Source organism: Solea solea, chromosome 21 (genome assembly GCF_958295425.1).
Source record: "Solea solea chromosome 21, fSolSol10.1, whole genome shotgun sequence".
In the NCBI taxonomy this organism is placed as follows: Eukaryota; Metazoa; Chordata; class Actinopteri; order Pleuronectiformes; family Soleidae; genus Solea; species Solea solea.
The window spans coordinates 16874920-16902622 of NC_081154.1; the positions used below are offsets into that span (position 1 = coordinate 16874920).

At 42.7% G+C, this 27703-nt stretch overlaps 1 protein-coding gene across 1 annotated transcript in view; it reads left to right on the plus strand.

The window, feature by feature from the left end:
* Positions 1 to 27703, plus strand: part of lrp2b (low density lipoprotein receptor-related protein 2b) — a 76312-nt gene that overhangs the window by 31331 nt on the left and 17278 nt on the right. Inside the window, exons 31-63 of the mRNA XM_058621180.1 lie at positions 50 to 178; positions 1112 to 1278; positions 1498 to 1641; positions 1752 to 1861; positions 2891 to 3068; positions 3264 to 3477; positions 4219 to 4455; positions 4546 to 4737; positions 6235 to 6707; positions 7171 to 7618; positions 7734 to 7899; positions 9020 to 9178; positions 9263 to 9552; positions 10319 to 10522; positions 11372 to 11614; positions 15450 to 15575; positions 15660 to 15779; positions 17292 to 17423; positions 17518 to 17719; positions 18244 to 18539; positions 19526 to 20042; positions 21004 to 21159; positions 21270 to 21440; positions 21807 to 22030; positions 22134 to 22311; positions 23241 to 23437; positions 23540 to 23785; positions 24235 to 24363; positions 24567 to 24686; positions 25376 to 25492; positions 25577 to 25693; positions 26667 to 26804; positions 27094 to 27216. Of these exons, the coding sequence (XP_058477163.1) occupies positions 50 to 178; positions 1112 to 1278; positions 1498 to 1641; positions 1752 to 1861; positions 2891 to 3068; positions 3264 to 3477; positions 4219 to 4455; positions 4546 to 4737; positions 6235 to 6707; positions 7171 to 7618; positions 7734 to 7899; positions 9020 to 9178; positions 9263 to 9552; positions 10319 to 10522; positions 11372 to 11614; positions 15450 to 15575; positions 15660 to 15779; positions 17292 to 17423; positions 17518 to 17719; positions 18244 to 18539; positions 19526 to 20042; positions 21004 to 21159; positions 21270 to 21440; positions 21807 to 22030; positions 22134 to 22311; positions 23241 to 23437; positions 23540 to 23785; positions 24235 to 24363; positions 24567 to 24686; positions 25376 to 25492; positions 25577 to 25693; positions 26667 to 26804; positions 27094 to 27216 (6663 nt within the window). The remainder of the gene's footprint in view (positions 1 to 49; positions 179 to 1111; positions 1279 to 1497; positions 1642 to 1751; positions 1862 to 2890; positions 3069 to 3263; positions 3478 to 4218; positions 4456 to 4545; positions 4738 to 6234; positions 6708 to 7170; positions 7619 to 7733; positions 7900 to 9019; positions 9179 to 9262; positions 9553 to 10318; positions 10523 to 11371; positions 11615 to 15449; positions 15576 to 15659; positions 15780 to 17291; positions 17424 to 17517; positions 17720 to 18243; positions 18540 to 19525; positions 20043 to 21003; positions 21160 to 21269; positions 21441 to 21806; positions 22031 to 22133; positions 22312 to 23240; positions 23438 to 23539; positions 23786 to 24234; positions 24364 to 24566; positions 24687 to 25375; positions 25493 to 25576; positions 25694 to 26666; positions 26805 to 27093; positions 27217 to 27703) is intronic.

The window sequence follows — 27703 nt, forward strand, 5'->3', positions numbered from 1 at the left end:
GCTACGTCTGATTAAAGGTGACATTGTGGTTTTGGGGATTTGTTTTCAGCCATCAACCCATGCAGAGAGCACCTGTGCACTCAGCTGTGCCTGCTGTCAGGCCTGAGACCCAGGTACTACACCTGCCACTGTCAGTCTGGCTGGAAGCTGGATGCCGACAAACGCACCTGTGTCAAAGGTAAGTATTAAACAGCAGCGATCTCTGTGCTACCAGATCTAACCGGGTGGAAATCTTAGAGTGAATACACTATGTGGATGAAAATGTGTCCTCTAATTTTGACTGATATTCATTTGGAAGTGTTACTGTACTCAGAGTTTCATGGTTGATAGCCAGGTTGACAGCCACCTCTATTACAGTTGCTTGCAACACAGGGATTCATACTCATGTATGTCAAAACTATTAATTAGGTACAGTAATTTTTCATTTCAATTAAATAGTTTTCTGGATGTCCTGGATCTCTCCAGCCCCAGTGTCAGGGGTTTGAGTCCCATCTCTTCCAGTCTGTATTTTAAATGTTCCTGGTGAAAGACACTGAGCAGCTGTGTGTACGTGTGCGAGTGTGTCACTTCCAAACAACACAATTTCTTTATATCGCGCTTTTCTAGGCTTGATGATGACCCAACGCTGACGCTGCTTTACCCTACAGTTGTGCCATTCACCCATTCACGCTGCTGACACAGCAGTCAGGGGCAACTTGGGATTAAGTGTTTTGCCCACAAATGTGGACCAGAGGAGGCGGGAATCGAACCCCCACACTTTCGTGGAGGTTTGATTTGACTGCTAAGACACAAACAGCTAACACCAACAGTGGCGGCTAACTTCACAACATTATCACTTCTGGTTAAACTCCAATAGCATTATGGGTAATGCAGAAATTTTATGAAATTAAACCGTTGCCTTTTGAAGGGTTTTCCACGCTTATCACCAACCACATATGTCAAAATATAATCTTTCACGTTAATGCTCTGCATGGATTATATTACTGAATAAATGTACTAAATAATCACTGACTATTTAATTACCATTTAGAGCCCTGTTTTGCCTCCGAACAGCTTGGCATCTTCTTCTTTTTTTGTCCTCCACATCACGTGTACTCCCATTCTGTCATAGATGACGCTCCCTTCCTGATGGTGGTGAGAGATTCGGTGATTTTTGGCATTCCTCTCGACCCCGCCGACCCTTCAAACAACGCAATGACCCCCGTGTCTGGCATCAGCCAGGGACGTGACATTGACTTTGATGACCAGGAGCAGTTTGTCTATTGGGTGCAGGGCACTGTGAGTACTGATCTTGGAAGGGTGCAAGAACCAGCTCAAAACACAGATACTAACACACACTGAAAACATGTCTGCCAGCAGGAACATAAGAAAAAATTTATTTTAGTCAATTAAAAAAAAACTCACCTTACCAAATCAATGCTGCCTAAATCTATAATGTTGATTTCGGTCTACAGAGCTTCTTATGATGAATGCTATCTGACTTTGCTCTTATATCAGGGTTCTATATGGCGGGTGAAAACCAGTGGTACCAACAGGTCAGAGTTCGCTCCGGCTGCCTTCATGGGATCACCCTCTGGACTTGCTTTTGATTGGATAAGCCGGATAATGTACTACACCAATCCTAGTGCAAAAACCATAGAGGTAAACACCACAGACAAAATGTCTCTTTTTATTTATCTTTTTTTATTTAAAAAAAAAAAAGTGTCAGTTAGTGTGTGTCAGTGCGTGTAAATAAACAAAACTTCACTCAGGTGATCCGCGTCGATGGGAAACAACACTACAGGAAGACCCTCATCACCTCCACTGGCAAACCAGAGGGAGTGGGAGAAGCCATGGGAATAGCTGTGGATCCAGTAGGAGGGTAAAGCATTACGTTCACTGAGAAACAAAAGCCTATGGTATATTTGTCTGATTTTAATTAAAGACCATGGATAGGAATGAAGATTTTGTTGAGGAAAAGCCAGAAACAGAGTCACAATCAATAAAGCTGTCAGACTTACAAAATGTTCATGAAGAAAACAGGTGGTGTGAAATTGAGAATGAGTCAGTTAGTGCTGGCCTTTATGAAAGCAGACATGACATTTTAGCCAATGTGAACATGTTTTTTGTTATTTTAGGTAGTTATTATCATGATAATGTATGTTCAAGTGTTTATTTCCCCCAGTAAGGTGGTTTTAATGCATTATTTGATTCTATAAACACAGCCTGACCTCCTCGAGCTTTTATTTTGGTACATCCGGTTACCGGCAGTGTGAATTTGCATATTAGCTAAATATTTAGTTTCACCCGAAAGATTTAGATTTAGCATTTTTGTTTAGATTTAACATTTATGTTTAGCATTTAGATTTAACATTTAGGTGTAACATTTAATATTTAGATTCAACTGTTTAATACATTTTTAAAAATATACAAATATTATATTACAAAAATTATTTTACAAATATTGTTGTAAATGTGCTAAAAACTGACTTCACACCACTTTTTCAAACATTGTTTGAAGCTAAATGTGACAAAATGTTGCAGTTATTTTCAGGATGTGCCACTTTATAAACGGCACCCCACACTTGGGACCCATATATTGTCAGTCTGAATATAACCCTTATGGGGCCCACATGAACATACTGGCTGTGTTATGACGAATTAAGGCATATTTATCTATGCATGACACAATAATGGAAATGAATCGTCAATCACATATATAGTCTTTGCTAATTTCCCAGGAAATCACAGCAACAATTGGAAAAAGTGCACATGCATGTGTGAGAGGACTGTAGAAGTTGTGTTTCTGACTGAACTCGATCTTCATTTAAATGGCCAGGAGTGAAATAAATGACTCTACCCCTCTGAGATATCTTCAGTCATCACTCACATTCCAACTCTCTCTCTGCAGGAAGTTGTTTTGGACAGACAAGGGCTCAGACAGTGGAGTCCCTCCAAAGGTTGGCAGCGCTGACATGGATGGGGGAAACCTCCGGAACCTCTTCACGGGCAACATGGCCAACATAGGATTCCTCACAGCAGACCTATCTGCTCGTAAACTGTACTGGGGTGTAGCAGGCTCAGGAGTGGTAGGTACAAGTAAAGAACAAAGGTTTTAGTCAAATATTGGACATGTTCATGAAGTTGACATATTGAGGTTAGGTTGCCAAATTTTTTTTTTTAATCAAAGTAATAACTGCTTTAGTTCATCTTTATTCATCTCTATGATGGTCTAGATTCAGCTCCTTCCTGCAACTCCCCCACCCCCTTTTATTTTTGCTCAGATTGAAAGTGGCACCATGGATGGAGTAAGTCGGGTGAGGGTGGTCAGTAGTCTGTCTCATCCGTGGGGGCTGACAATTTACCAGAACCACCTCTACTACACCGACCTGGACTATGAGGTCATCGAGAGGGTGGACAAGGACACCGGAGCCAACATGGTGGTGATGAGGAGCGGCATGTCTGGTCTGCGTGCTCTCAAAGTGCACGCCAGAGACAGTATGTGGATTTGCTGTTGTTTTTTTCATAAATGTCTGTCCTTAAACTTTTTTGATGCTTTTATCTAAGCCAATTAGTATGCAACAGTTTTTTTTCCCCTAAGAGTGAATATGTGAGTAGGACTATGGTGTTCTCACATATTCACTCTATTCACAAGGAGAGAAAGAGTGAGCACCACGTGCATTTCATATCTGAACATCGTTTTTTTGTTGAGAAGGCTTTTTACCATTTAATTGCTAATAAACATCTTCCCAGAGTTTTATGGGGATTGATTTAAAAGCAAAGCTTTTAATAAACAACCTTATATAAAATGCATTGGTCAAACTATTGTAAGTAGATTAAATTGTTTTAAAAATCGAGCACAACATATAGATATGTAAGTGTCAATGATGATCAAGATTTACTCATGAAGACAAGCATCTGAGTATCTCAAGTAGAAAAAAGTAAAAAAAAAAAAAAACATATGTAGAATAGAAAAGAATAGAATTGATTTTCTTGTATAATTTTGTTCATTTTGGCCAGGTTTACCGCAAAATATATTTTCATCTCAAGGGACCTCCTGGTCAAAAATTGTTTGAATGAAATAAAACAATTAAAGAAACCGAGATTAAATTAGATGTCACATTAATGAGTGTCACATTATCGGTAACAGTGCAGCTTTTTTCTTCTGTATGCTGCGCTCACATTTTCCACTAATAATCACCTAATCCACCGCTCCCCGTCTCTCTGCTCCCCCCCCAGACTCAGCAGGGACGGCAAATGCCTGCAGTTCCAACAATGGCGGCTGTCCTCACCTCTGTCTGCCCAAACCAAACAATCAGAAGACCTGTGCCTGCACCACAGGATTTAACCCCTCTCAGGATGGCACCCGCTGTGAACAGTATGAATCCTTCGCCGTCATCTCCACCCCCAAGTACATCCGTGGTTTCCACATAAACAGCTCAGATCACTCGGAGGCTATGGTGCCTGTTGGTGGACGTATGTTGACTTCATATTAGTCTGTATTTGATGTTTTACAACCTGTTAATTGATGACCATAAATGCCAATCTTGTGTTCCCTCTTTGTAGCTTCCTACTCCATTAAGGGGAAGCTGGACCTCCATATTGAATCTGGCTTTGTGTACTGGACCGATAACACCACGTCCACATCCTACAGGGGCATCTTCAGGGCCAAAACAGACGGTGGAGATTACAGTGATGTCATCAATTCAGGCATTGGAAGAGGTGGCATCCAAGGCCTTGCTGTAGACTGGGTTGCAGGTAGGAAACCACTCAATTTTATTCATTCTTTAAAAAGGGAATGGGTAGATTCCTGGGATGGATTATGAGCCAGTGAGCCCCTGAACACTGACAAGAGAAGGCCCCCCCCATGCACGCCAATCCAATTGTAAAATTTCACAGCAGTACAAAGATTTATTTATATTTCCTACCCATATGCTGCTTTTTTATCATACTGCACTAGTCTACCTCACTTCTCATGTCAATTCTTGTACATACTGCACCTTACTGCCCTTTTGCACTTCTGGTTAGATGCCAACAGCATTTTGTTGTGCTTGTACTTGCAATGACAATAAAGTTGAATCTAAAAGAAAAAAAAAACGGTGTTGTGTGGCTTCAGGGCCCCATTCAAATATTGGGATGAATAACATAGTAGCGAAGATATCAGGATAGTAGACGAGAAGCTTGGGCTTCAGGACCCCCTGAGCCCTAAGAGGCCCCTGGGCCGGGGCCAGCTAGGCACATTTCGTAATCCATCCTTAAATCAGACACAACCCTAACCTCACGCTTTCTGTGGGCCACAACCCTAACCTTATTAACACTTATGCGTAGTTAAGTTGAAAAATTGTGGTGCGCAAAAAATGTACCTATGGATCGTATCTAAGGGGATGATAAAGCCAATAGTTACGTTTCAGTTGGGAGACAGGTTGAAATCCATCCCAGTTGCTCCTGCTCTTCCCCTATATCTTTACTGGCCATGTTGGGAATTCATGACAGTCACTTTTTGTGCTTAGATCCCAGGTGCCCATATCATGACTATGCACATGAAAAGCTAAAACACATTCGACAACAAACCCTCCGTACTTACCATTCCACCATTATCTCTGCAAGGAAGCATTGATTGATTCCTTTGAGCACTACAGTTCTATTACAGTGCAGTTTCATTTTTACACATTAGAGGCAGGCCATCACGTTCCTTGTCGGTGAAGAGCTGCTTCATGGTTCTGGAAGTGCGTACATGCTTGCGGTTGCATTCATACTACTAGCAGTTTGCCCTTGATCGTATGTCCTTGTATTCTTTGATTGCACAGTTGATGTTTGGTTACCAACTACCTTCCTCATATAACCTAATAGATAGATTTCATGGTTACCGTCTTTGTCACTGTCTTTTCACCAAAACATGAGTGCGCCACCAACTGGAAAGAAAAGTGTTGGTAAGAATGTACAGTCCACACGGACTCAAACTGCACATGTGCTATAGTCATCCACATTCTGCATGTACCACTATGGACATGGACATTGGTATTGTCCAAGAGGTCCAAACCAAGAGGTTAGATCGTGTACTGTTTGAGAGTGTTATTTGATAGGCTGCCTGATGCAACTCCATTCATTCATTCATATAAAGTGAATGAGGAGCATTTCAGTTGACACCTCCACCATGTGCGTGCGAGTCCATTGTTCTGCTTTAACCCAATATATTCCTTACATGCACTGGCGTTAACATTGTCCTCTTTTCCATTTCACCTTTCATTTATTTAGGTAATTTATACTTCACCAATGCCTTTGACAGCGAGACCTTCCTGGAAGTGTTGGCCATCAACACCACCTACCGAATGATTCTACTTAAGTCCTCTGAGGACCGGCCCCGTGATGTGGCCGTCAGCCCCAAGCTACGCTACCTCTTCTGGACTGATGGCGGCCAAACACCCAAGATTGAACGCGCTCTCTTGGATGGCACTAACCGCACAGTGTTGGCATCAGAGAGCATTGCTTCACCTCGCGGCTTGACTGTGGATTACACTAATGACTTCCTCTATTGGACCGATGATGTTCTTGATATGATCTCCCGTATGGCCGTAGACGGCACTCAGAGGCAGATCGTCAGGTATGGGAGTCGGTATCCGTCTCCAACAGGAATGGCTATATTGGGGAACTACATGTTATGGGTGGATAACAAGCTTGGGAAGCTCTTCCAAGCCAGCAAAGACCCAGCCAATACCAACCAACCAGAGGTAAAATAAAAATGAAATGACAACTTCTTGTTTGTTGCAGCCCATAGCGTTCCCATCCCTACTCTCTGTCACCTTATTAGCACATTTGGTGAGGGGCGAGCATTTGCTTACTGACAAACTGTCTAACCGTGACTACCCTGTTTCTGGCTCCTGGTTGGATAAAGTGTTATTTAGGATTTGTAATTACTTTAAAAACATAGTTTAACTCAACCAACCAAAGCATTTTACTGACTCCTTATGTCTCAAATTTCAACTAGTCAAAACCACATTAACATTGTTTAACTCCTTGCACCGATAATGATTTATAATGATTTAGAGGTTTGCTAACAATTGTATCCAAGCCAGGTTCAGAGATGAGTGACAGGTAGACAAATTGCTTCTTTTAACAGAAGTAAACATCAGTATAGGAAATGTAGCAACACTTTCTATGCCACTGAATGAACAATATTCCCAATTTCCCCAGGTAATTCGAGACAATCTTGATGGGGCGATGGACGTCACCATCTTTGATGCTCATGTCCAGCCCACATCTGCAAACCAGGTGGGCTTTCACCCATGCCAAGAAGATAACGGACGCTGCCAGCAGCTCTGCTTCGCCATCGCTGGCCAGGAGAAACCGAAATGTGGTTGCGCACATGGGTCGCTCCTTAGTAATGGGGTAACATGTGGTTATGGACTAGACGAGTTTCTGGTTTTCACCACAGACTACACACTGAGCAGCCTTAGGCTGGACCCTGCAGACCACAGCACTCCCCTCCCATCAGTGAACTTAGGGTACAACATGATGGGTTTGGATTATGACTTCAAGGAGAAGCGGATTTTCTTCTGCCAGTACATGGGGATTGGTCGAAGCAGGATTGCCTACATCAGTACAACCTCTCCCACCAGCCCCCCTGTCAATATAGCTACAAGTGAGTTAAGCAGTTTACTGTGTTGACATTGTGGAATAACACCTTTTAACACGTTTTCTTGCGCTAAGCTAATTTTTTTTTCTTTCAATTCCCTCTCTTCTGCTTTACTGCACAGATTTAGATGATCCAGAGGGACTGGCATATGATTGGGTCAATGAACGTCTCTATTTCACTGACTACTATAGAGACAATGTCCAGTCCATCGGGTTGAATGGGATGAATCGCTCCATTATCGCCCAAGCAAACAGCCCCAGAGGCATTGTTGTCGACCCCTGCTACGGGTAAAAGCAACTAGCAACATTATTTCATTAACACATTCCCACCAACCACAGCTTTGAGAGGATTGCAAGGTTTTAATGGTATGAACGTCAATAAATTACAATGACCAGCCACCACACAAGAACTTTTACTGTTGTGACATATCTATGTATGAGCTGATGTAGATGTATACAATGAGCTGAGTCCTGGTCTGAGGAGTTGGTTTTCCTGTGTTAAGCCATGCATTAATGCATCCTCGTAGCACTGGAGTGCATAACCAAGTGACTCCTCTGGATGTGAGGTGTGTGGTCCTTGGGATGAACGAGTGAGTCTGTATGTAAATTCCTTTGGGAATGAATCTATTTTATCTAATCTCATCTTGTCTGAGGTTGTTGCTGAGTTTGAAAAAGCACAGGGATATGATGTTTGTTGAATATCCTCCTGAGTTTTTCAGGTATACCAGACACAATGGGATGACAATCTTTCTCTTTACTGTCCACTGGCTTGGAAATATTCTTTCTGGCCTTGGTGGCAGTTTTCACAAAGGTCCTGTTGGGGTATCCACAAGTTTTGAGTCCCTGTTTCATGTTTTGGTGTTTCTTCTTTTGACCTTGGGCACTAGTGGGTGCTAAAGTGATCCGATCGCCCCTAACTTCAGTGGATGGTGTGAATCAAAAGAAAAAAATAGTGCTCTCTGTGTGTTGGCTTCCTGTAAACTCTGGTGTGAATGCTCCAGTATCCATATGAACGTCACCATCCAGAGAAGGCAAGTGGTTGTCACATCTTCCCTGCTGAATTTGATATTTCCATCCACAGAGTTGATGTGCTGTATAAACTAAGCACTTCCTGGATTTTGGATTTTTTTGGGGGGGGGTGTTGTACTCTACTTTCTCCATGTGGACTGTCGCCACAATAGGTAATACTGGCGAATCCATAGCATATCAACATTTCTGCCTGTAGAAATTCGCTTTGTATTGGAAAAAGGTGGTGTACAGTCAGGAAAAGGAAAAGATTGTCTGGGACACCTTACTTTTTTTGTTACCACAGTCAGACCAAATAATTGGAAGATGATGGATGGATGCCCTTGGTGGAGACCTTTGTTGCCTTTCCTAATTGCTCTCTTTCTTTATTCTTTCTGCCCAGTTACCTCTACTGGACTGACTGGGGTTTTCCGGCAAAGATCGAGAGGGCAACACTGGGAGGAAACTTTCGCGTTGCTATTATTAACAGCAGCCTGTCAACACCCAATGCTCTTTCTCTGGATTACAAAGAAAGAATGCTCTACTGGGCTGATGCATCATTGTATGTGCCTGTTTTTTATACCGTACACTGCACTACCCTACTGTAGACGTTTTGGACAACATTCTTTCTCCCTTCTTCCCATAGAGACAAGATAGAACGAGCTTCTCTGACCGGACAAAATCGACAGGTGATTGTGCAGGGTGTCATGTACCCATTTGCCATGACAGTCTTTCAGCAGGACATTTTCTGGACTGACTGGACTGAGAGAGGCATCTTCCGGGCCGGGAAGGACGATGGCTCTGGCTTTGCGGTGTTAGCCCAGGATATGCAGTACCGACCAAACGACATCCATGTTTACTCTGGGTCCAATCAAGAGAGCTGTACCAGCTCCTGTCAGCAGTTCAATGGCGGCTGTAGTCATGTCTGTGTTTCAGGTAAGGGAAAGCTTTACCAAAGCTGCCATGAGTAGTAAAATCTTTTGTCATGGCTAATGCTAATGTTTGGCTAACCTTCTGTGCAATGCTGCTTGTGAGGTTGACAGCTTAACCTGCCAAACAGAGAAGAATACCTTTTTTCTGTAGAGTTCTGGCTTCTGAATAAATAATTAAATGAAGTTTCTCTTATGCTGTGTTTCTACTGAGTGCAGCGGTTCGGTTTGGAACAGTATGGTACCATTCCGTTCTACGGTACTCTTTCCTTGGGGAACCAGAGTAAGATGATACTGTACTACAGAAAGTGTAAATGTCCCAAAGAAGTCCAGGCAAACGCCTACAGTCTATTCTCATATAAAGCTTTGTCTTGTTGAGACATTTAGCCACAAACCGAGCAAGAAAAAACAGCTGCTGGATGTCCTCTACTACCGCCTGTTGTGTCACGTTTGATGTCACTGTTCATTGTCGTCACACCGGTATGACGTAGCATTGTGCGCCCTTTGGGCACAGCCCACACCCTGCCAACCAAGTAAAAAGGTACTGTTCTCAGTTGTAACACAAGCCTCCCCCAGGGCGTTACCATTCAAAACCGTACGGTAACAAACTAAAATTATACCACGATGGAAACACAGCATTAGATATACTAGTCTGAGAGAGCAAACACTTTAAATCAGTGAGAGCTGTCAGAATATTGAGCTTTTTTTTTACACAGATAAAGGTTTTTCTCTGACAGCAGATTGACATTTCTTCACGCCCCCTGAACTCTCAGGTCCAGTGGGCCCAGAGTGCCAGTGTCCTCATGAGGGAAAGTGGTACCTGGCCAACAACGGCAAAGACTGCATTCAGGACACAGGATCACGGTGTCAGCCAGAACAGTTTACCTGTCTCAATGGTAACTGCATCTCAGGAAGCTGGAAGTGTGATGGCCACAGTGACTGCTACGATAACTCTGATGAGCTGGAGCGAGTGTGTGGTGAGAAATGAAGTTCAAAACAACTTTGAATGATTCATGGTCATTTTTTTTTCACAGATAAAACTTAATTAGTCAATGGACCAATTTAAAAAGGGGTGGAACAGTAACAATGGTTCAATTTGATTTAAACCTTTTAATCTTTAATGTTTAAAATGATAATTCGGTTCATTCGTGTGGTTGAGTGATACTTAGTCAGCACTGCATCTGCTGTGCCTTCCTTACTCTTTTAGCCAGTTTAAGACTATAATAACTTATGTTATTATGTGTGCTGCTTTAGCTCATCATTCGATGGCCTGTTCTGACTGGAAATTGAAGTTTGTAATCTGTTTACTCTCCCATACAAAACCCTAGAGAAATAAAGGTACACATTAGCCACTAGGTAATAAATTGTAGGGTATTAAAACTAGGGATGTCCCGATCCGATATTGATATCGGATAGCGGTCCGATATCAGCCAAAAAACGCATATCGGATTATATCGGAGTGCCTCTAAAATCTCCGATATAAGCGCCCCGATACAACAGTCCATTCTGCTTTAGCACTTCTATCCAGCAGCGCCCGTTGTGATCACGTGGGCTCTGCGTGTTGGATGCATGTAGAGCCCATGTGATCACAACAACAGCGTGTGTGTGCTACTGTTATTTCAGAGGTTAAACATTTTTCTTTAACCTCTGAAATCAGAGGCTGTGACAAGGGTGCACTAAGCACAGTCGAGGATGACTCGCTGTGTTAAAAACTCATACCACCACACTTAAAAATAAAATCTTAATTGTCCCTTTAACATTGGAAATGTATGATATCACATCATGTTATGATAATAAATCTGGAGTCTCTTGTTCCTCCTGCTCAGCCTTCCACACCTGCTCATCTATGGACTTCACCTGTGACAACGGTCGGTGTGTGCCGCTCGGCTACGTCTGCGACTATACAGACGACTGTGGTGACAACAGCGACGAGAGGGGCTGCCCCTTCCCCACCTGTAACCCCACCACTGAGTTCACCTGCGCCAATGGACGCTGCATCAGCGCAGCCTTCATCTGCGACGGCCTCAACGACTGCCTAGACAACGCCACGTCTGATGAAATCAACTGCCGTGAGTAGTGATTGTAACAATCAAAGGGACTATTCAAAAACTGAGGAAGTGATTATGGTGGAAGATACTAAACACACAAATGAACAAATGAATCATTTGAAATCTGAAGAGAGCGGATCCCCAGCTTTATGTGAATCAACGACTCTTGGTTAGGGTTAGGTTTCTAGGGTTCTTCCACTGCTGGTTCTTAAGAGCAAATTGGAGTTAGTTCACCGTGATCTCACTGTCATTAACCTCTTCTTCCCTGAACCTCTTTTTGGGGTTCCTGCTCGAAAATGACATGCCCAAACTAAATAGATTGTATCTCTGCAATTACAAGCTCTATGGCAATTATCCTGGTGTCGAAATAAAGATAGCACTTGTGAGATTCCACCAGAAGTGTAAGCATCACTGTAGATGCCACTGTGTCAGAGTAACTGCAGATGGAACCCAGCATAAATGCAGGATTTTATTCCTCGCCTAAAAAAATAGGCGAGGAATAAAGTAGGGGTAGAACAGTTCACAAAATCCATGGTTTGGTTCAAATCACGGTTTTGGTTCGGTTCGGGATTGTGGACATTACCTGTGCAAAGTAAAAATTACAGAGGTTTTAGTAAAGAGATGCACAGGTGTTCTCCAATTTGGGACAGTTTAGAACCATGTGTGCACATTGACATTTCTTAGGTACCAAATTATAAAAACCCATTTAATTTTATTTACATCACTATTGGTCTCTGGTTTTCAAAAAAATTATATTTTTTTTTACATTCACATCAATATATTTCCCCATTCAAATAAAACCATACAAAACGATTTGTTTCCAACTGGAGTAGATGTATTGTACAAACAGTAACAACAATAATAAAGAACAGCAAAAAGTATAAAAACTTGTAAATAAAAAATAAATAAACAACTATTTACAGTATTTGCAATTTTCACCCTTCACAACATGTACAACCTCAAAGTGCATCATACCACAACTCAAAGCAGTTCTTCTTTGATGTGAGACACAGGGCGACGTTGCACTTTCTGCAGTAAATAGGTGTTTTCACCCTTGTGATACCGGCATCCTGGCACCTCTTGCAGTACCTCCTTGACGCTGTCGCGTTGCTGCCATAGTAACGTGGCATGCAGGTGAGTTTGGGCTTGGATGGTGATGGTTGCGGTACTGAGCCTTCAGCAAAACGTAGCATATCAGCAGCAAGGGTCTCCCTTCACATTGGGATCAGGCCACTGCTATATCCACAAAGTGATTAAAAAAAGTTTTATACCACTTCATGGTTTTGTGGTGGACGCTGTAGTATCCAATAAGAGCATCGGACAAATCCACACCCATGTTCTTATTGTAGTCCACCACAGCATCAGGAACAGGCACTGCTTTTGTGCTCCACACCCCAGCCTCCTTTACCTTGCGCTGCACAGTCTTTCCACTGAAGGCTTTATGCACCGTTGAACACAATGCCACCTCACGAGTGTCCACCCATTTCACGAACAGCAAGCAGCCTTTCCTAAACCAGCGGATATCGCCCCTCTCAGGCTTTTGAGGAAAGTTGTTTGTGTGTGAGAAACCAACATGGTGTTTTCGAATGGTCCCACAGCACCCAATACGTTTCATGTGGAGATCTCTGAAGAGGGCAGGGCTGGTGTAGGAATTGTCTACATACAATGTGTAGCCCCGACCAAGCACAGACAATGGCAGAAGATCAACTACAGATCTATAGCTCAGACTGTGAGTTGAGCTGAGCTGACTTGTATCACTCTTCCCTGTGTACACAGAAAAGTTCCAAGTATCAAGAATCAGCAAGTACAAACAGTTTGTAGCCGCAGGCTGTTATAATGTCTGTGTACAGGGGCTTGATCTTGAAGAGCTGATCGTAGTCTGCAGTGTTCTTTTTGCGATCGTTGTCCTCATCATCTTTTGGGTCGCTGACGGGCCCTGGACATCTTCGCATGGGGGAAGGGAAAATTATACGGCCATACATTAGGGGATATACAGTGTTGTGGAAATTGGATTAACAGTTTCCTATAAACTTAATGAGTCAAACTCAGTTCCACGTATGTAAATCTGTTGTGTTGCAGTAACCGTGTGTTAAAAGGAGACATATGCAGTCATATAAAACATGTCTGATATCTCACCTCTGGCAAAAGTACATCCATGATGAAAGCCACTGGATTTGCAGACTTCTTACATCTGTCTGTGTACTTTCACCTGGTTCCACTTGGTCATCATCTTCAAAAAGAATGAAGACCCTGTCCTCCTTCTTGGCCCAGGGAGACACAATGTTGCCTCTGAGGATTTTCTATAAATATATTATAGGTTTTTAGCTTGGGTATTCATATATAAATGCACAAACACCACACAAAATAGTCACTCACTTTAAGGTGTTGTTGTAGCAAGCCTTCATCCCCAAAAGCATGATGGAATTAGCCTCTTCTTCCCTGATGCCCCCGGTACCGGCGGCAGCGTCACATGCAACAACAAACACGTCATAAAGCCATGTCTACCTTTAATTAACACAGACATGCTGCATACCCACAGAAAGGTCAGAAACTCGGCTTAACGCTTTTAAAAAGCATTCTTATGTTCACCAAACACAGTTAAAACACCAATCGATCAAACCAGCAGAAGCCAAAAACACTGTAACGGAGTAAACATTGAAAAGCGGCACTGGAGAATCAGGGTGATTATGTAACCCAAAAAAAACACGTCGAAGATTCAAGCAAGACAAGAACTCACTTTCAAGAAATACAAGCAGAAATGTTGTCTTACCTTTTCTGTTTATCAAAACAAGCTATTTTCACAGGAACAAAACCGTCTCTCACCGATTTCTTACCAGAAACTCGACTTGTTCTGTGCATGTGCAAAGAATGTCTGCTTCCTGTCAGAACAATTTATGGCAGGTTCATGGATTTTAGATGAAATAATGCTATATTGCATTACATTACGTTACATACATATTAACATTTTGTTTCTTATTCTTAGAAAATAGAATACATGTTTTATGTTATCATTTGTTTTATTAGTTATTCTAATCAGACAAATACAGGTGTTTATGTTATCTTTTATGTTATCTTTCATTTAGTAGTAAAAAAATACACGTATGATATCTTTCATTCTATTAATGAACTATATAAAATAAAATACAGGGATTTTTTTTAGCAGAACAATTGGGTTTCTGGTAACAGCTTGGCAATAAATATAGCTTACATTGAAGTTTAATTTATTTATTTTTTAGTATCTTTCATTTATTGCTCATGTTCACATCTCCTTCCAGTGTATGACGCGAGTGATGCCCGATGGCGTTCACGTAACATTAGGCGCAGTTCAAAATAGTTCTGTGTCAGTGTTAGTCTTCTTCTTCCAGCTTCTCCCGTTAGGGGTGCGCTACAGCCGATCCTCTACCCCCATCTTGTCCTTTCCCTAGTGTCCCAACATCCATGCAGCTTCTCTTTGGTCTTCCTCATTTCCTCCTGCAACATCCTTTGTCCAATAGAATCACTATTCCTCCTCTGCACATGATCAAACCATCTCCACCTTGACTCTCTCTTACTTTATTTCCAAACTGTTTAATTCGAGCTGTCCTGCAGAAGTATGCTCAAAGAGAGATAAGGTGACTCTTGTTATTATCATTATTGTTATTTGTTTCATTTTCTACACACTCCGGTCAAAATTCTTCAGCTCCACTCTGATCACATACCCTGGTTCATACAGTAGAACAGCTTTTCTGATTTTCCTCCAAGTACCACCAGAGGAAGCTTGCGTACCACTGGTGGCTCCACGTACCACAGTTTGAGAACAGAACTACTGGCCCACCAATGAATCTGTGTCTGTTTTCCCTTCTTGGCTCCTCTTCAGCTGACAGGACGTGTCCTGCTGGTCAGGTGAAGTGCGACACCACAAACATCTGCATCTACCCTGAAAACCGGTGTGACGGCAACAACAACTGTGGAGACAACAGCGACGAGAATCCTCTCTTCTGCGGTGAGTCACACTCTGTCAAACATAAAGCAGAGTGGGCGCGAGTGTAAATTCATGAAACTGTATTTGTGTGTTACTCCACCTCAGCGAGCCGCACATGCTCTCCAGACGAGTTCCTCTGTGACAGAGGGAAGTGTATCCCCGGGGATTGGGTGTGTGACACAATCAGAGACTGCAATGATGGGACAGACGAACCTTTGTCCTGCAGTGAGTGAGAACTAGGTTTTTAGGTCACAGGTTACGTTCTTCTTGTTCTTCTTTACATGGTGCCATCACCTCAAATGCTTTTATCTCTGTTCTTAGTCCTGCTGTTTCAAACCGGTGCCTTTTCTGTAGCTTTCATGAGACAGTGTAACTGTAAGAGACTCAAGGTGCTCTTCTGTCTTTTAACCAATGTTTGATGAAACATTTAATATTAAAAATTGTATTCATTAAACCAATTTTTTTTTTTATTTCTGGTGAAGCCAAACTCTCAATTTGTGTGACCAGAACAAACAAATTTGTAAACAAAACAGGTCAAGATCTAGCCTCTGTGGCACTGTAACAACTGTAGACCAAGGCTGGAGGTCAGAGAAGAATCTTTCTGAGACAAATTTTTATTTTAATCATATTTCTAAGAATGTCTGCCCACCGATGATGTAATGTATCCTGTGAAAATGTAAAAGTGTTGAAATCCCTCCTGGGTTGCAGCAGCAGAATTTCCGTCCCCACTTCTCCATGTTGTCCAACTCCTTCACCATCACACCTGTCACTTTCATGTCCTCTCTCACTACATCCATGTAGCGGCCTCTCTTTGGCTTTCTTTTCCTAACTGTATTGGTAGTGTATTCATTTCTGTTGTGATGTTTGTTGAGTATTTCATGTCAAAATTCATAACATGCTAAAAAATATATATATATTTTTTTTACTGTTAAATAATCATCACAATTATTACAAATTACACATTTTTGTTGCCAAATCACAAACACATCCAAAAGTGTTTTTTATTCTTTTTGATGACCTGTTTCGTGTAGTTAATATTTAGCTCATACATTATTTTCATTGAAAATACTATATGTTATTGCACTGGAGTGCAGACATTAAGTGAGGAGAGATGGACCATTGATGTTGTTCAAAAATCCTATGATATCATTAAGGAGTTATATTTTTATCAGATGGAGGAAAATTGCCTATAAATATATGGCCCAGTAAATCGTCTGCCCTGATGTCAGTTGATATCGGCAAAGGCTGTAGAAAAACCCATATCAATCGACATCTACTTAAAATGCAACAATCTAACGTTCCAGAATAAGTTTTACATTATTGTGTTTATTATTAAACACAATAATATTATTAAAGTCGATTAGAATTTAAGGACTTTATTTGTTCAGTGGGGGGAATAAGAATACATGGGTCACGACTGTAATTATTGTGAGTCTTCTTTTTTCTTTTTTAGGTTTAGATTTAGGTTTTTGCTTTCCCCCAGAGTGACCTGTAAGGAGACTAGTTGTAGTTGGACGGCCAATAGGAGCAGCCGTGGGCTCTCTGAACTGCCCTGTGATTGGTCAAAGTCTCCCAGTCAGATTTAGCAAAGGCTGTAAAAGGAGGAAGTGCAGAAGTGTAGATTCCCTCCCAGATCACTCGATTTAGATTTACCTGAAAGGTTATAATGGAATGACCCATCACAGGTAAACATCTGCCCTGCGTACCTTTAATGTTCCCTTGCATGTTCCTGTGCAGAGGACCAGATCAAGACATGCAGTCCCAGCCAGTTCACATGCACCAATGGAAACTGCATTCCCCAGTCACTGGTCTGCGATGGCAACAATGACTGCTGGGACAACAGTGACGAGGCTCCTGAACTACAGTGTGGTGAGATAGCATTTAGACTGTATATTTTAGCTTTTTCAAATGTATATTATTATGTTATATTTAATCTCTGACCATTCCCCTCTGTCCCCTGCAGGACAACGTACCTGCAGTTCCAGCCAGTTCACCTGCCCGACCTGGTACCCTGGCCAGCCACGCTGTGTCTCGCTGAACTTTGTGTGTGACGGGGAGAGAGACTGCGCCGATGCTGCAGATGAACTCCAGAACTGCCCCAACCGGACCTGCCATATGGATGAGTTTGCCTGTTCCAACGGACTCTGCGTCCTTCTTCATTACCGGTATGTAGGAATTACGTGTGAGTGAAAGACACTGAAGCTGTGTTTCCATGTCGGTACGGTTCGGTTTGGTACAGTATGGTTTGGAATGGTAAAGTCCTGGGTCAGGCTTGCGTTTTGACTGAGATCAACACCTTTACTTGGTAGGCAGGGTGTGGACTGTGCTCAAAGACAAGACAACAATGGAGGACATCCAACAGCTGTTTTTTATTGGTAGAGTGCTATTTAAAATGACTGGGATATTTACCCCGGTAGCAAGAGAGGTTTTTTGTTGCCCCATCAGCTGACTGTTGTGGGTGGAGCTGGTAAGAATTCACCCTGACTACACCATACCATTTCACTCTGGTACCCCAAGGGAAGAGTAAAAGGTGCCAAAGAAGTAGGGACTGGGTATTTTGGTACTATACGGAAACGCCACCATACTGCACCAAACTGAACTGTTCCACTCGGTGGAAACATAGCTTAAATGACCAGTATTAACTGGAAACAAATTCTCACTGGATGATGAATGGCTCCTCCTCATCCAGCTGCGACCGTGTGAATGACTGCGGTGATGGCAGCGACGAGTTGGGCTGCGTTTACGACACGTGCAGCAGCAGCCAGTTCACCTGCGGCAACGGAGCCTGCGTCCCCTCCACGTTCACCTGCGATGGGGAAAACGACTGCACGGACGGCTCCGACGAGGCGGACAGTCTGTGCACTACGCCCCATCCCACCTGTGCCCCCCAGCAGTACATGTGCAAGTCGGGCGAGTGCATCGACAACAGCAAGGTGTGCAACGGACAGAAGGACTGCCAGGACAACAGTGACGAAAAAGGCTGCGGTGAGCATTAGGAGTGTCTCGAAATTCTTGATCACAAATATTAAGAAGCTAAAGTGGTCATTGAGATTAGAAAATACGTCCTCACTCATTGGTCGCTTGACACCGTTATTCTTCATCTGATTTTGTCTGTGAAGGTTCTCAGTCATCCAGGTCGTAGTCATCTTCAAAGGTTAGCTGCAGGCAACTGGTCTTACTGCACCTCTCATCCAAGAGGCTTCTTCAGTTCTTCTCCATATCTCCACGACTGAAAAAGCCTCTGGATGGCTGCATGGCGCATGATATTTCTTAACTTAACTCAAGTCAAAACCCAGTTGGCTACAGCTAGCAAGAACGTAGATATTCTCAAATGACTTTGGTGTGGTGGACTTGGTGGTTTACAAATGTTATAGTCTAAATGTATAGATTTTAGTAGATGAGCTTATTGTTAAGTGGCCAAAAAAAATTAGTTTTTAGTAAGCGTGCCACCACTTCTCAAACTGGTTCTAAGTGCACCAAAGCTAGCATGTCCATGTGGGCCCCATTGGGGTTATATTTGGGCTGACAATATTGGTTCCAAGTGGGTTTGTCCACTTCAAGCCCACATCCACTTAATACCCACTTAGTACCCACTCGGTACCCTTCCCACCTACCTTGGTACTAAGTGGATATCAAGTGGATGTGGGCTTGAAGTGGGCAAATTATGCAGGTCTCATATGGTTTATGGGAAGTAAGCTCATGTGGGCAAACACAGGAGGGGTCACAACAGAAAACATGGACAAACCTGCTTGGGATCCATATTCAGCAGAATATAACCCTTGTGGGGCCCACATAGACATGCTGGCTGGGAGTGGCACACACAATGTAGTCAGCACTGACTACATGTCACACACACACAAAATCCAAAACTATTCCTTTAAAGTCAAATCTAATTTGTGGGAATCCTCACCTGTAAAACGTATCATTTCCATATCATTGTTTCTTTCTAAATCATCTTCTTTTCTTTTCAGGAATCAATGAGTGCAGCAACCCTTCCGTCCACAGGTGTGCGCAGATCTGCACCGACACCCTGACCAGTTACTACTGCTCTTGCCATCCTGGCTTCCAACTCATGCCGGACGGCAAAGCGTGCGAGGACCTCAACGAGTGTCTGAGCACACCTGCTGTCTGCAGCCAGATCTGCGAGAATGCCGTCGGCTCGTACCACTGTAAATGTGCCCCAGGATACGTCAGGGAAGCGGACGGTCGCACCTGTCGCCAGAACAGCGGCATCGCGCCATACCTGTTGTACAGCAATCGCTACTACATCCGCAACTTGACCACAGACGGGTCACATCTGAGTATCGTCCTGCAGGGGCTGTCTAATGCGGTGGCACTGGAGTTCGATCACTATGAGCAGAGGCTTTACTGGTTGGATGCCGGCACAGGGAAGATTGAAAGGATGCGCTTTGACGGGACTGAGAGGGAGACGGTGGCAGATGAAGACATGAGAGGAGTCGAGGGCCTGGCACTGGATTGGGTGGGCAGGTAAGGGTACATTAATTAACATCACTTAATGCTGTTATAAACATTTACTTAGAGTTAATTCATATTTTAACAAACCATTCCCAGTCAGCATGTCCATGTAGACCTCATAAGTGTTATATTCGGGCTGACAATAAGGCTCCCAAGTAGATTTCTCTGTGGTATCCGTGATGGCCCCCTCTGTGTTTGCTCACATGGGGCCCATGTGACACAAACCTTATGGGACCTGCATAATTTGCCCACTTCAAGCCCAGCTCCACTTAGTACCCAGGTAGCCTGGAAAGGCTAAATGGGCGTGGGCTTGAAGTGGACGAACATGGATGGTGTTCAAGCTCCAATGTGTAACTTCTTACACCAAAACACAGCTAGTGTCACCTAGGCCCTGCAGAGTTATTCGAGAGGATGACTCTAGGTCCATATTCTCTTTTAACATTTGTTTCAGTATCTCTTTTCATTGCTCATGTTTCAGAGAAACATAAAATTATTTTTTAACACTTGTTCTTAAACTGGTTAAACCTAAAGTCTGCCTTCCCTCCATCGGTTGTCTCCACAGACACAAAAATAAAACCAATGCTATACTGAGAAACACAGATAGTCAAGTTATCTGTGTTATTAGACAGTGTTTCGAATTTAATGGACATTTGTTTACATTTAAAGGTTACACACTAAGGGTACTCTTGTTTTAAAACAAGAGAAATCTCAGTCAGAACAAAGGAATACTGGATTAAACGAAACAAGCATGACATGGAAGGAAACGAAAACCTTTCAGTTCTCAATTCTGATTACCCTAGTGCCCCCGACTCGCTATGGCCCCAAACAGCCTGTCCTTCAGAGTCATTTTAATAAAAAAAAAAACATTTGAAACTTGTGTTAAACTACTGTGATCATGAGTAAGAAATGAGACAGTGACTGACCAAAACAAGGCTGCAGAGATGTTAATGGAACGTTCTTGTGTGTGCTACAGGAAGTTGTACTGGGTGGATGGTTATTATGGCTCAGTGCATGTGATGGAGCTGGATGGGCGCTACCAGAAGAGACTGCTGTCGGGGCAGTTCACAGTTGGAAATAACACCTACATTATTAGCAGACCTCGCGCTGTCGCTGTCAACCCTAAATTTGGGTACGAAGACACCACACACTCACACATGCAGAAACGCAAATACATTTCTATATTGTTTTACCAGCTACACTTCGGTCTTATATTGTTTCTCGGTTTCCCCCCATTTCCAGTTGGCTATACTGGACTGACTGGGCTGATGAAGCATACATTGGCAGAGTTGGCATGGATGGAAGCAACGTCAGCGCCATCATCACCACCAAGCTCGAGTGGCCAAATGCTTTGACCATAGACTACACCACCAACAAGATCTTCTTTGCTGACTCCCACCTTAACTTCATGGAGTGAGTTGAGACACAAGACGTATTATCGCTACATGATAACGGCTCTGAATTCCTGAAGCCAAAAACACACTCTACATTAGGGGTGTGCGATATCGATGAAATTCAATATCCCGATATTTTTTGGGATTTTGCCGATAACGATAATTGGCTCAAAAATGTGTTTGTAAAAGCATGGAAGGCCTGTTGTACCAGCTTACTCTTGTTAATAGTATATAAGATGTGAATGGTAATATTGACAAAAAACAACTTGTTCAAGAAAAACAGGTCTTGTTTAGATTGTTTAGATATCACTAACTCCAACACACTGGACATTTAAATGTCCCTGAAGTGGCTTCACTACGTACTAAAACCCTTCCCATTTCTCAGCTTTGCAGACATGGACGGTCAGAACCGACAGCGGGCCATTGCTGGGACTCTTCCTCATGTTTTTGCTGTCTCCCTCTTTGAGGACTGGCTCTACTGGACCGACTGGAACACGCACACTGTCGAGAAAGCCCACAAGTACACCGGCGAGCAGCGCACCATCATGGGGAACAACACACATCGACCATATGACATTCATGTCTACCACCCCTACAGGCAGCCTCGAAGTATGTCAGTCACAACCGCACATGTTCATATTGGTAATATGACAAAAGTCTGCAGCTCAGAACTTTACGAACCATGATGTCTGTGGTCGTCTTATTTCTTCAGGTGAAAACCCCTGCTCCTCCCACCACCTGACCTGCAGCCACCTGTGTCTGATCACATCTGGTGGCCAACAAGCTTCCTGCAGCTGTCCCGATCACTTCATCCCCCTGGCTGTGGGCTTCAAGATTCAGTGCGTCGCTGACTGCTCCAGCACCCAGTTCCGCTGTGGGGACAACGAGAGGTTGGTCACTTATGTCCCTACACTTCCAACGTACAGACTATGTTGCTGCATTTAAACCCTGTCTCCATTAAGCTCCAGTAGCTGACGTCACACAACCAAGGTAACACCTCCACGCGCCCACTGGCAAAAAAGAACGCGGCTCATCCCATTGACTTATACAGGAGACGGCACATAAATGAGGCAGTATGTCAGAAACATTAGCAACAGGCAGTGTAATGTAAATAATTGACTGTCTGACTGACAGGGTACAATAGCTATCTATTTTCTGAGCTATTGCCTGATTCATGTGCCGTCTATTGTATACGACTATGAGATGGGCCGTGTTCTTTCCAGCAAGTGGGCATGTGAGTCACGTGAAGTTCTATACCTGACCTGTACAGGATGATCATTTATTGTAATGTATCTCTTATTATATAAATTAGTCTAAATAGATACATGTTATCTTTATTCTTTTTGTTCAGTTTAAAGCTCTTCAGTGATGACGTCTTTTGCCGTTAGCCAATTATTCTATCATTATTATTATTATTATTTCGCTGCCAGCAGTTAAATATAATCGTGTCACTTTTAATCAGAAGTAGTAAGTAACCGGAATTAATATTAAATGCTTACAGAATATTGTTTTATCTTTAATTCATGACTCATGATGTGCTTTGTTTGTTCTGGAAATCGCACAGTTTATCAAGGTCTTTTAGGATTTGTTAGACTTTGTTGGGGACAGAACAACAAGGTCCTGGACTTATTTTATAATTATTAATTCTTGTTACATCTGGTACTTTTATCAAGGAGAATACAAGTTTTCAAAAAGATATTTTTGAGTGTGTCAACTACAAAAAAAATAAATCTTATCTGAAGACCAGGATTCTAAGCCTAAAAAAAACTAGTCACTGAACAGAAATCAGTAGGATTAAAGCCACTTTCGTTGTTTTCAGGTGTGTTCCAATATGGTGGAAGTGTGATGGACAGTCAGATTGTGGCGACGGCTCAGATGAACCTCAGACATGTCCTCCTCGTCACTGCCCCATTGGCCAGTTCCAGTGTAAGGATGGTAACTGCACGTACCCCGGCTTCCTCTGCGACGGCCACTCAGACTGTGCTGACGGCTCAGACGAGGACGCCGCACTCTGCAGTATGACAATGAACTCTACTCTTTTCCCTTCAGTGCAATAACATGTAAAGCTGTTGTATAGTTGTGGATTTCTTGTGCTGTTTTCATGGTTGGTGTCTGTAGGTAACCACCGCTGTCAGGAAAACCAGTTCCAGTGTAAAAACAAACACTGCATCCCTGTGTCCTGGCACTGCGATGGAGCGAAGGACTGTTCCGACGGCAGTGACGAGGACTCAGAGACTTGTGCCCAGAGAACCTGTGCACCGGGGCAGTTCCAATGTGCCAACGGGCGCTGCCTGCCATCGAGCTACGTGTGTGACGTCCAGGATGACTGTGGCGACGGATCTGATGAACCGTATGATACCTGCAGTGAGTGTGATATAAAAAGCGCAACTTTGCAAGTCTGGTCATTTTATTGGCCTGTCTCTCTATGGAGCTCCCCCTACAGTTTCGGAGTAAACATTCATCCATCCATTGTCTTGCTTTATCCTCAATGTGTTTGCTAGCAAGTATGCTAACGCCTCCACTAGCAAGCTAACCAGCAAAAGACATTTTTTCATAAAAAGGCTGGTTTTCTACTAACAGACAGTAGGGGGCAGTGGAGACAGCCCACAATGCAACAAGCCATTTAACCCTCACCATGACTTCAAAGTTGTTAAATTAGGGTAAAAATACTGCATAGTTCTGCTTTAACGTATGTCTGTCATGGCCAGCTTCATAGCAACAACTGCAGTAGTTGCTATAGCTAATGGCGATGCTGTGTCCATCATTCATAAATTAGTGTTTGGTCACTTTTCTCCATCTCTTTCGCTCTCCAGTGGGCCCAGGCTACAAGTGTGACCCAGACACCGAGTTCTCCTGCAAGACAAACTACCGCTGTGTTCCTCAGTGGGCTCGCTGTGATGGCGCCAACGACTGCATCGACAACAGTGATGAGCAAGGCTGCGGTCAGTATTTGGTCGATGCGTGTTTGCTGAAACAAAACTGCACTACTTTCATCCGTTTATGAACTTCTTGATTGGTCGGTATGAACAGAAGTGCAGGTGTTATAGGTGGCTTGTTGTTGGCATGTCAAGTGCCATCCATGACCTTTAAAATATACAATTATTTAAGCTGAATGAACCTTTGACTGACTTTGTGCTTCATACAGAGGCGGTGACATGTGATCCTCTGGGAGATTTCCGATGCGACAACCACCGCTGTGTGCCCATTCGCTGGCAGTGCGACGGCAGCAACGACTGCGGTGACGGCTCAGATGAGAGGAACTGTCGTAAGTCTCGTATTTTTCACCACCACTTATTTCATTTTGAATTTCTATCTTTATTTGCACATAGGACCCATCTGTCTTTACAAATATACAGAAAAAAATAATGCTGAGTAAGTCATGTGTGAATTATGGGTGTGCAAAAAAACTGTTGAAACAGAGCAGTACCAGTGGAAATCATTGCAGCAGTGTTGGCAATAAAGAGACTTTGTGAGTTTGTGAGAAACCCAACAATGACATCAATGTGGCTTTTTCTTTTGACCGTCTAAAAGCTGCAATAAACACTTTTTGTCTTAAACGTGTCATTATGAAGTTAAAACCGATTGCACCGTGATAGAAAAATGACACATTTTGCATTTATATTGAGGTTTTTCTTCACTGTATGTTGATGGGGTTTTCATGGACTAACAACAAATTGACTTATGATACGAAGAAATTGTGTTATTCTGTATTAAAAGCACATTTACCTGACATCTTCACCAAGTTCGTGTTTATTATGACACAACACATGGGTGAGCTGTTTGTTGCACTCTGCAGTTTCAACACCAGGTGTCACTAACTCTTACACACTGTGCCAAAAGCATGAATCAGCCTTTTTTACTTAAACACTTTGGTTGTGTGCAGTGCTTGTAAACACCTCACTCTGATCTTGTGCTGAAGACACATCTTTGTCTCTGTGTGACTGTGGCGTGTAGAGCCGAGGCCTTGCTCGGAAAGTGAGTTCCGATGCGACGATGCGCAGTGCATCCCTGGAAACTGGGTGTGTGACCATGACAACGACTGTGGGGACAACTCAGATGAACGAGACTGTGGTGAGCAGACGCAGCACGTAAATTCACTCCCTGTCATAAAGAACACACACACACACCAAAGTTAACATCCTGGCTCTCTTCCAGAGCTGAAAACTTGTCGTCCAGGTTTATTCCAATGTGACTCAGGTCACTGCATCCCCGCTGCCCTGGAGTGTGATGGCCGTCCAGACTGTCAGGACCTGTCAGACGAGACCAGCTGTCGTAAGTAAACAACATGAAAATGAATAGATGTCTGCCAAGTTCACTTTAATTACTTTTTCTGCTCTGGCGTTAATATTTAGGACACCAGGGAAGCAGGTTAGAGGCAGGTTTAACATCTTTGTTTCATGCTTAGTTAGGACACAAATTAGGTCCTTTTCACCAAACATCGAAGCCAACTAAAACAAGGACAAACAAGGAAATCAAAACAATCATCACAAGCATACACTAAGAAACATAGAGTGAACAAAAACCTCTTATTTAAACATACAGTACATACCACCTTTTCCTGCTCATTAACGAAGTGGATGGAGCTGCTTTTTGTAGGTTCTTTTAATGGATGGCCTTCATATATCATGAGATTCAGCCTCACCATGCCCAGATAACCAGGGAAAAACAAAGTAACATGGCCAAATAAATCATTATCAAATGCAAACATTATTAAAGGTAACTCAAAAAGAAAAAATGCACAGCAAAATGTGACAAACACTGATTAACAGTGGTGTTCACCTACTTTGGTCCCCACTAATGTGTTTTTGGTGTACGTGTGTGATATCAGGGAGGATGGACAGGAGTTTCTTACTCACGCTTTAGTGGGGACCAAAGCAGGTGAACGTTGCCTCTCTATATACAGTACAGTACTCTCTTTGAACAGGAAATTTGATATTCTGTCCCAACAAACAAACAGAGGACAGGCACACCAGGCAAATGCTTGTGGCTGCAAAGAAAAGGGGGTCCCGGGTACATTTTCATCAATTCCCATTAATATGCAGCTCACTACCACTACATCCAACCCACGTAATGGGGCGCCTTCTGACTGGTTGGAGAATAAAACTCTCAAAACACACTGATTTCACAAGTTGGTTAGTTATATGCTGTCCTGTGCTGTGCAGTGACAAAGCCAGAAGAGATATCTTTTATCGCTTTACTTGGACTTTAACTTCAGTAAATAACAGCTTGTTCTTCTCTCCATCAGCTACTCGTTACCCAGGAGGCCGCTGGTGTCCGCTCAGCCAGTTCCAGTGTGCCAATCGTCTGTGTGTGAACCAGGGTTGGGTGTGTGATGGCACGGACGACTGTGGGGACCGCTCCGACGAACAGCTCAGTTTATGCTGTGAGAGTCAATGTATTTCTTATCTGCTGTACATATATGTATATATACATATATGTACATATATATATATATATATATATATATATATATATATATACACATACATATACACATATATGTATATATATATATATATATATATATATATATATATATATATATATGAATTCATCACAATATTATATCACAACAATGTCCAAAACATAAATACAGAGGAATTAAACCACCTCTAGTTAATTTAAATATTGAGATATTATAAATATTATAGTACTTGTGTTTGTTTGACCAGTGAACATCACCTGTGAGATGCCGTCCAAGTTCCGCTGTGCCAACGGATACTGTATCTACTCCGGCCTTATGTGCAACCTGAAGGACGACTGTGGAGACGGCAGCGATGAGGCAGAAGAGCTCTGTATGATTCTCTCTCTCTTTCTCACACACACACACACATTAGAATCTGCACAGTCTGCAAGGACTGTTTTAAATAGAAATGTGACTCCTAACTCATTGCCAGTACTCGTTAATATGTCTTGACTTCCATATTTATACCACATCAGTTTCTTTTTTGAAACATGTTTTTTGCATTTAGATGTTGTCATTTAAAAACTTTACAGCCAACATACAGGTGTGGTGAACGCAACATTTAGCAATAAGCAACTGTACCTGAATACCAGGAGAAGGGATCATTTTTGTAGTGTAACTAAAACCCTAAATTGCTTTTTTTTTTGAGGTATAAACCAGTTTATGTGGGTAACTAGAAATGTTATGCAAACCTTCACAGTTTATTATAAGGTATGGATGTGATAAAATTTGGTGTATCTACTGCCACGCATTCCACTACTTTTCTCAGGTCGTTTTCACACCTAATAGTCTCCGCTAGACTCGGTAAGATTGGGAAC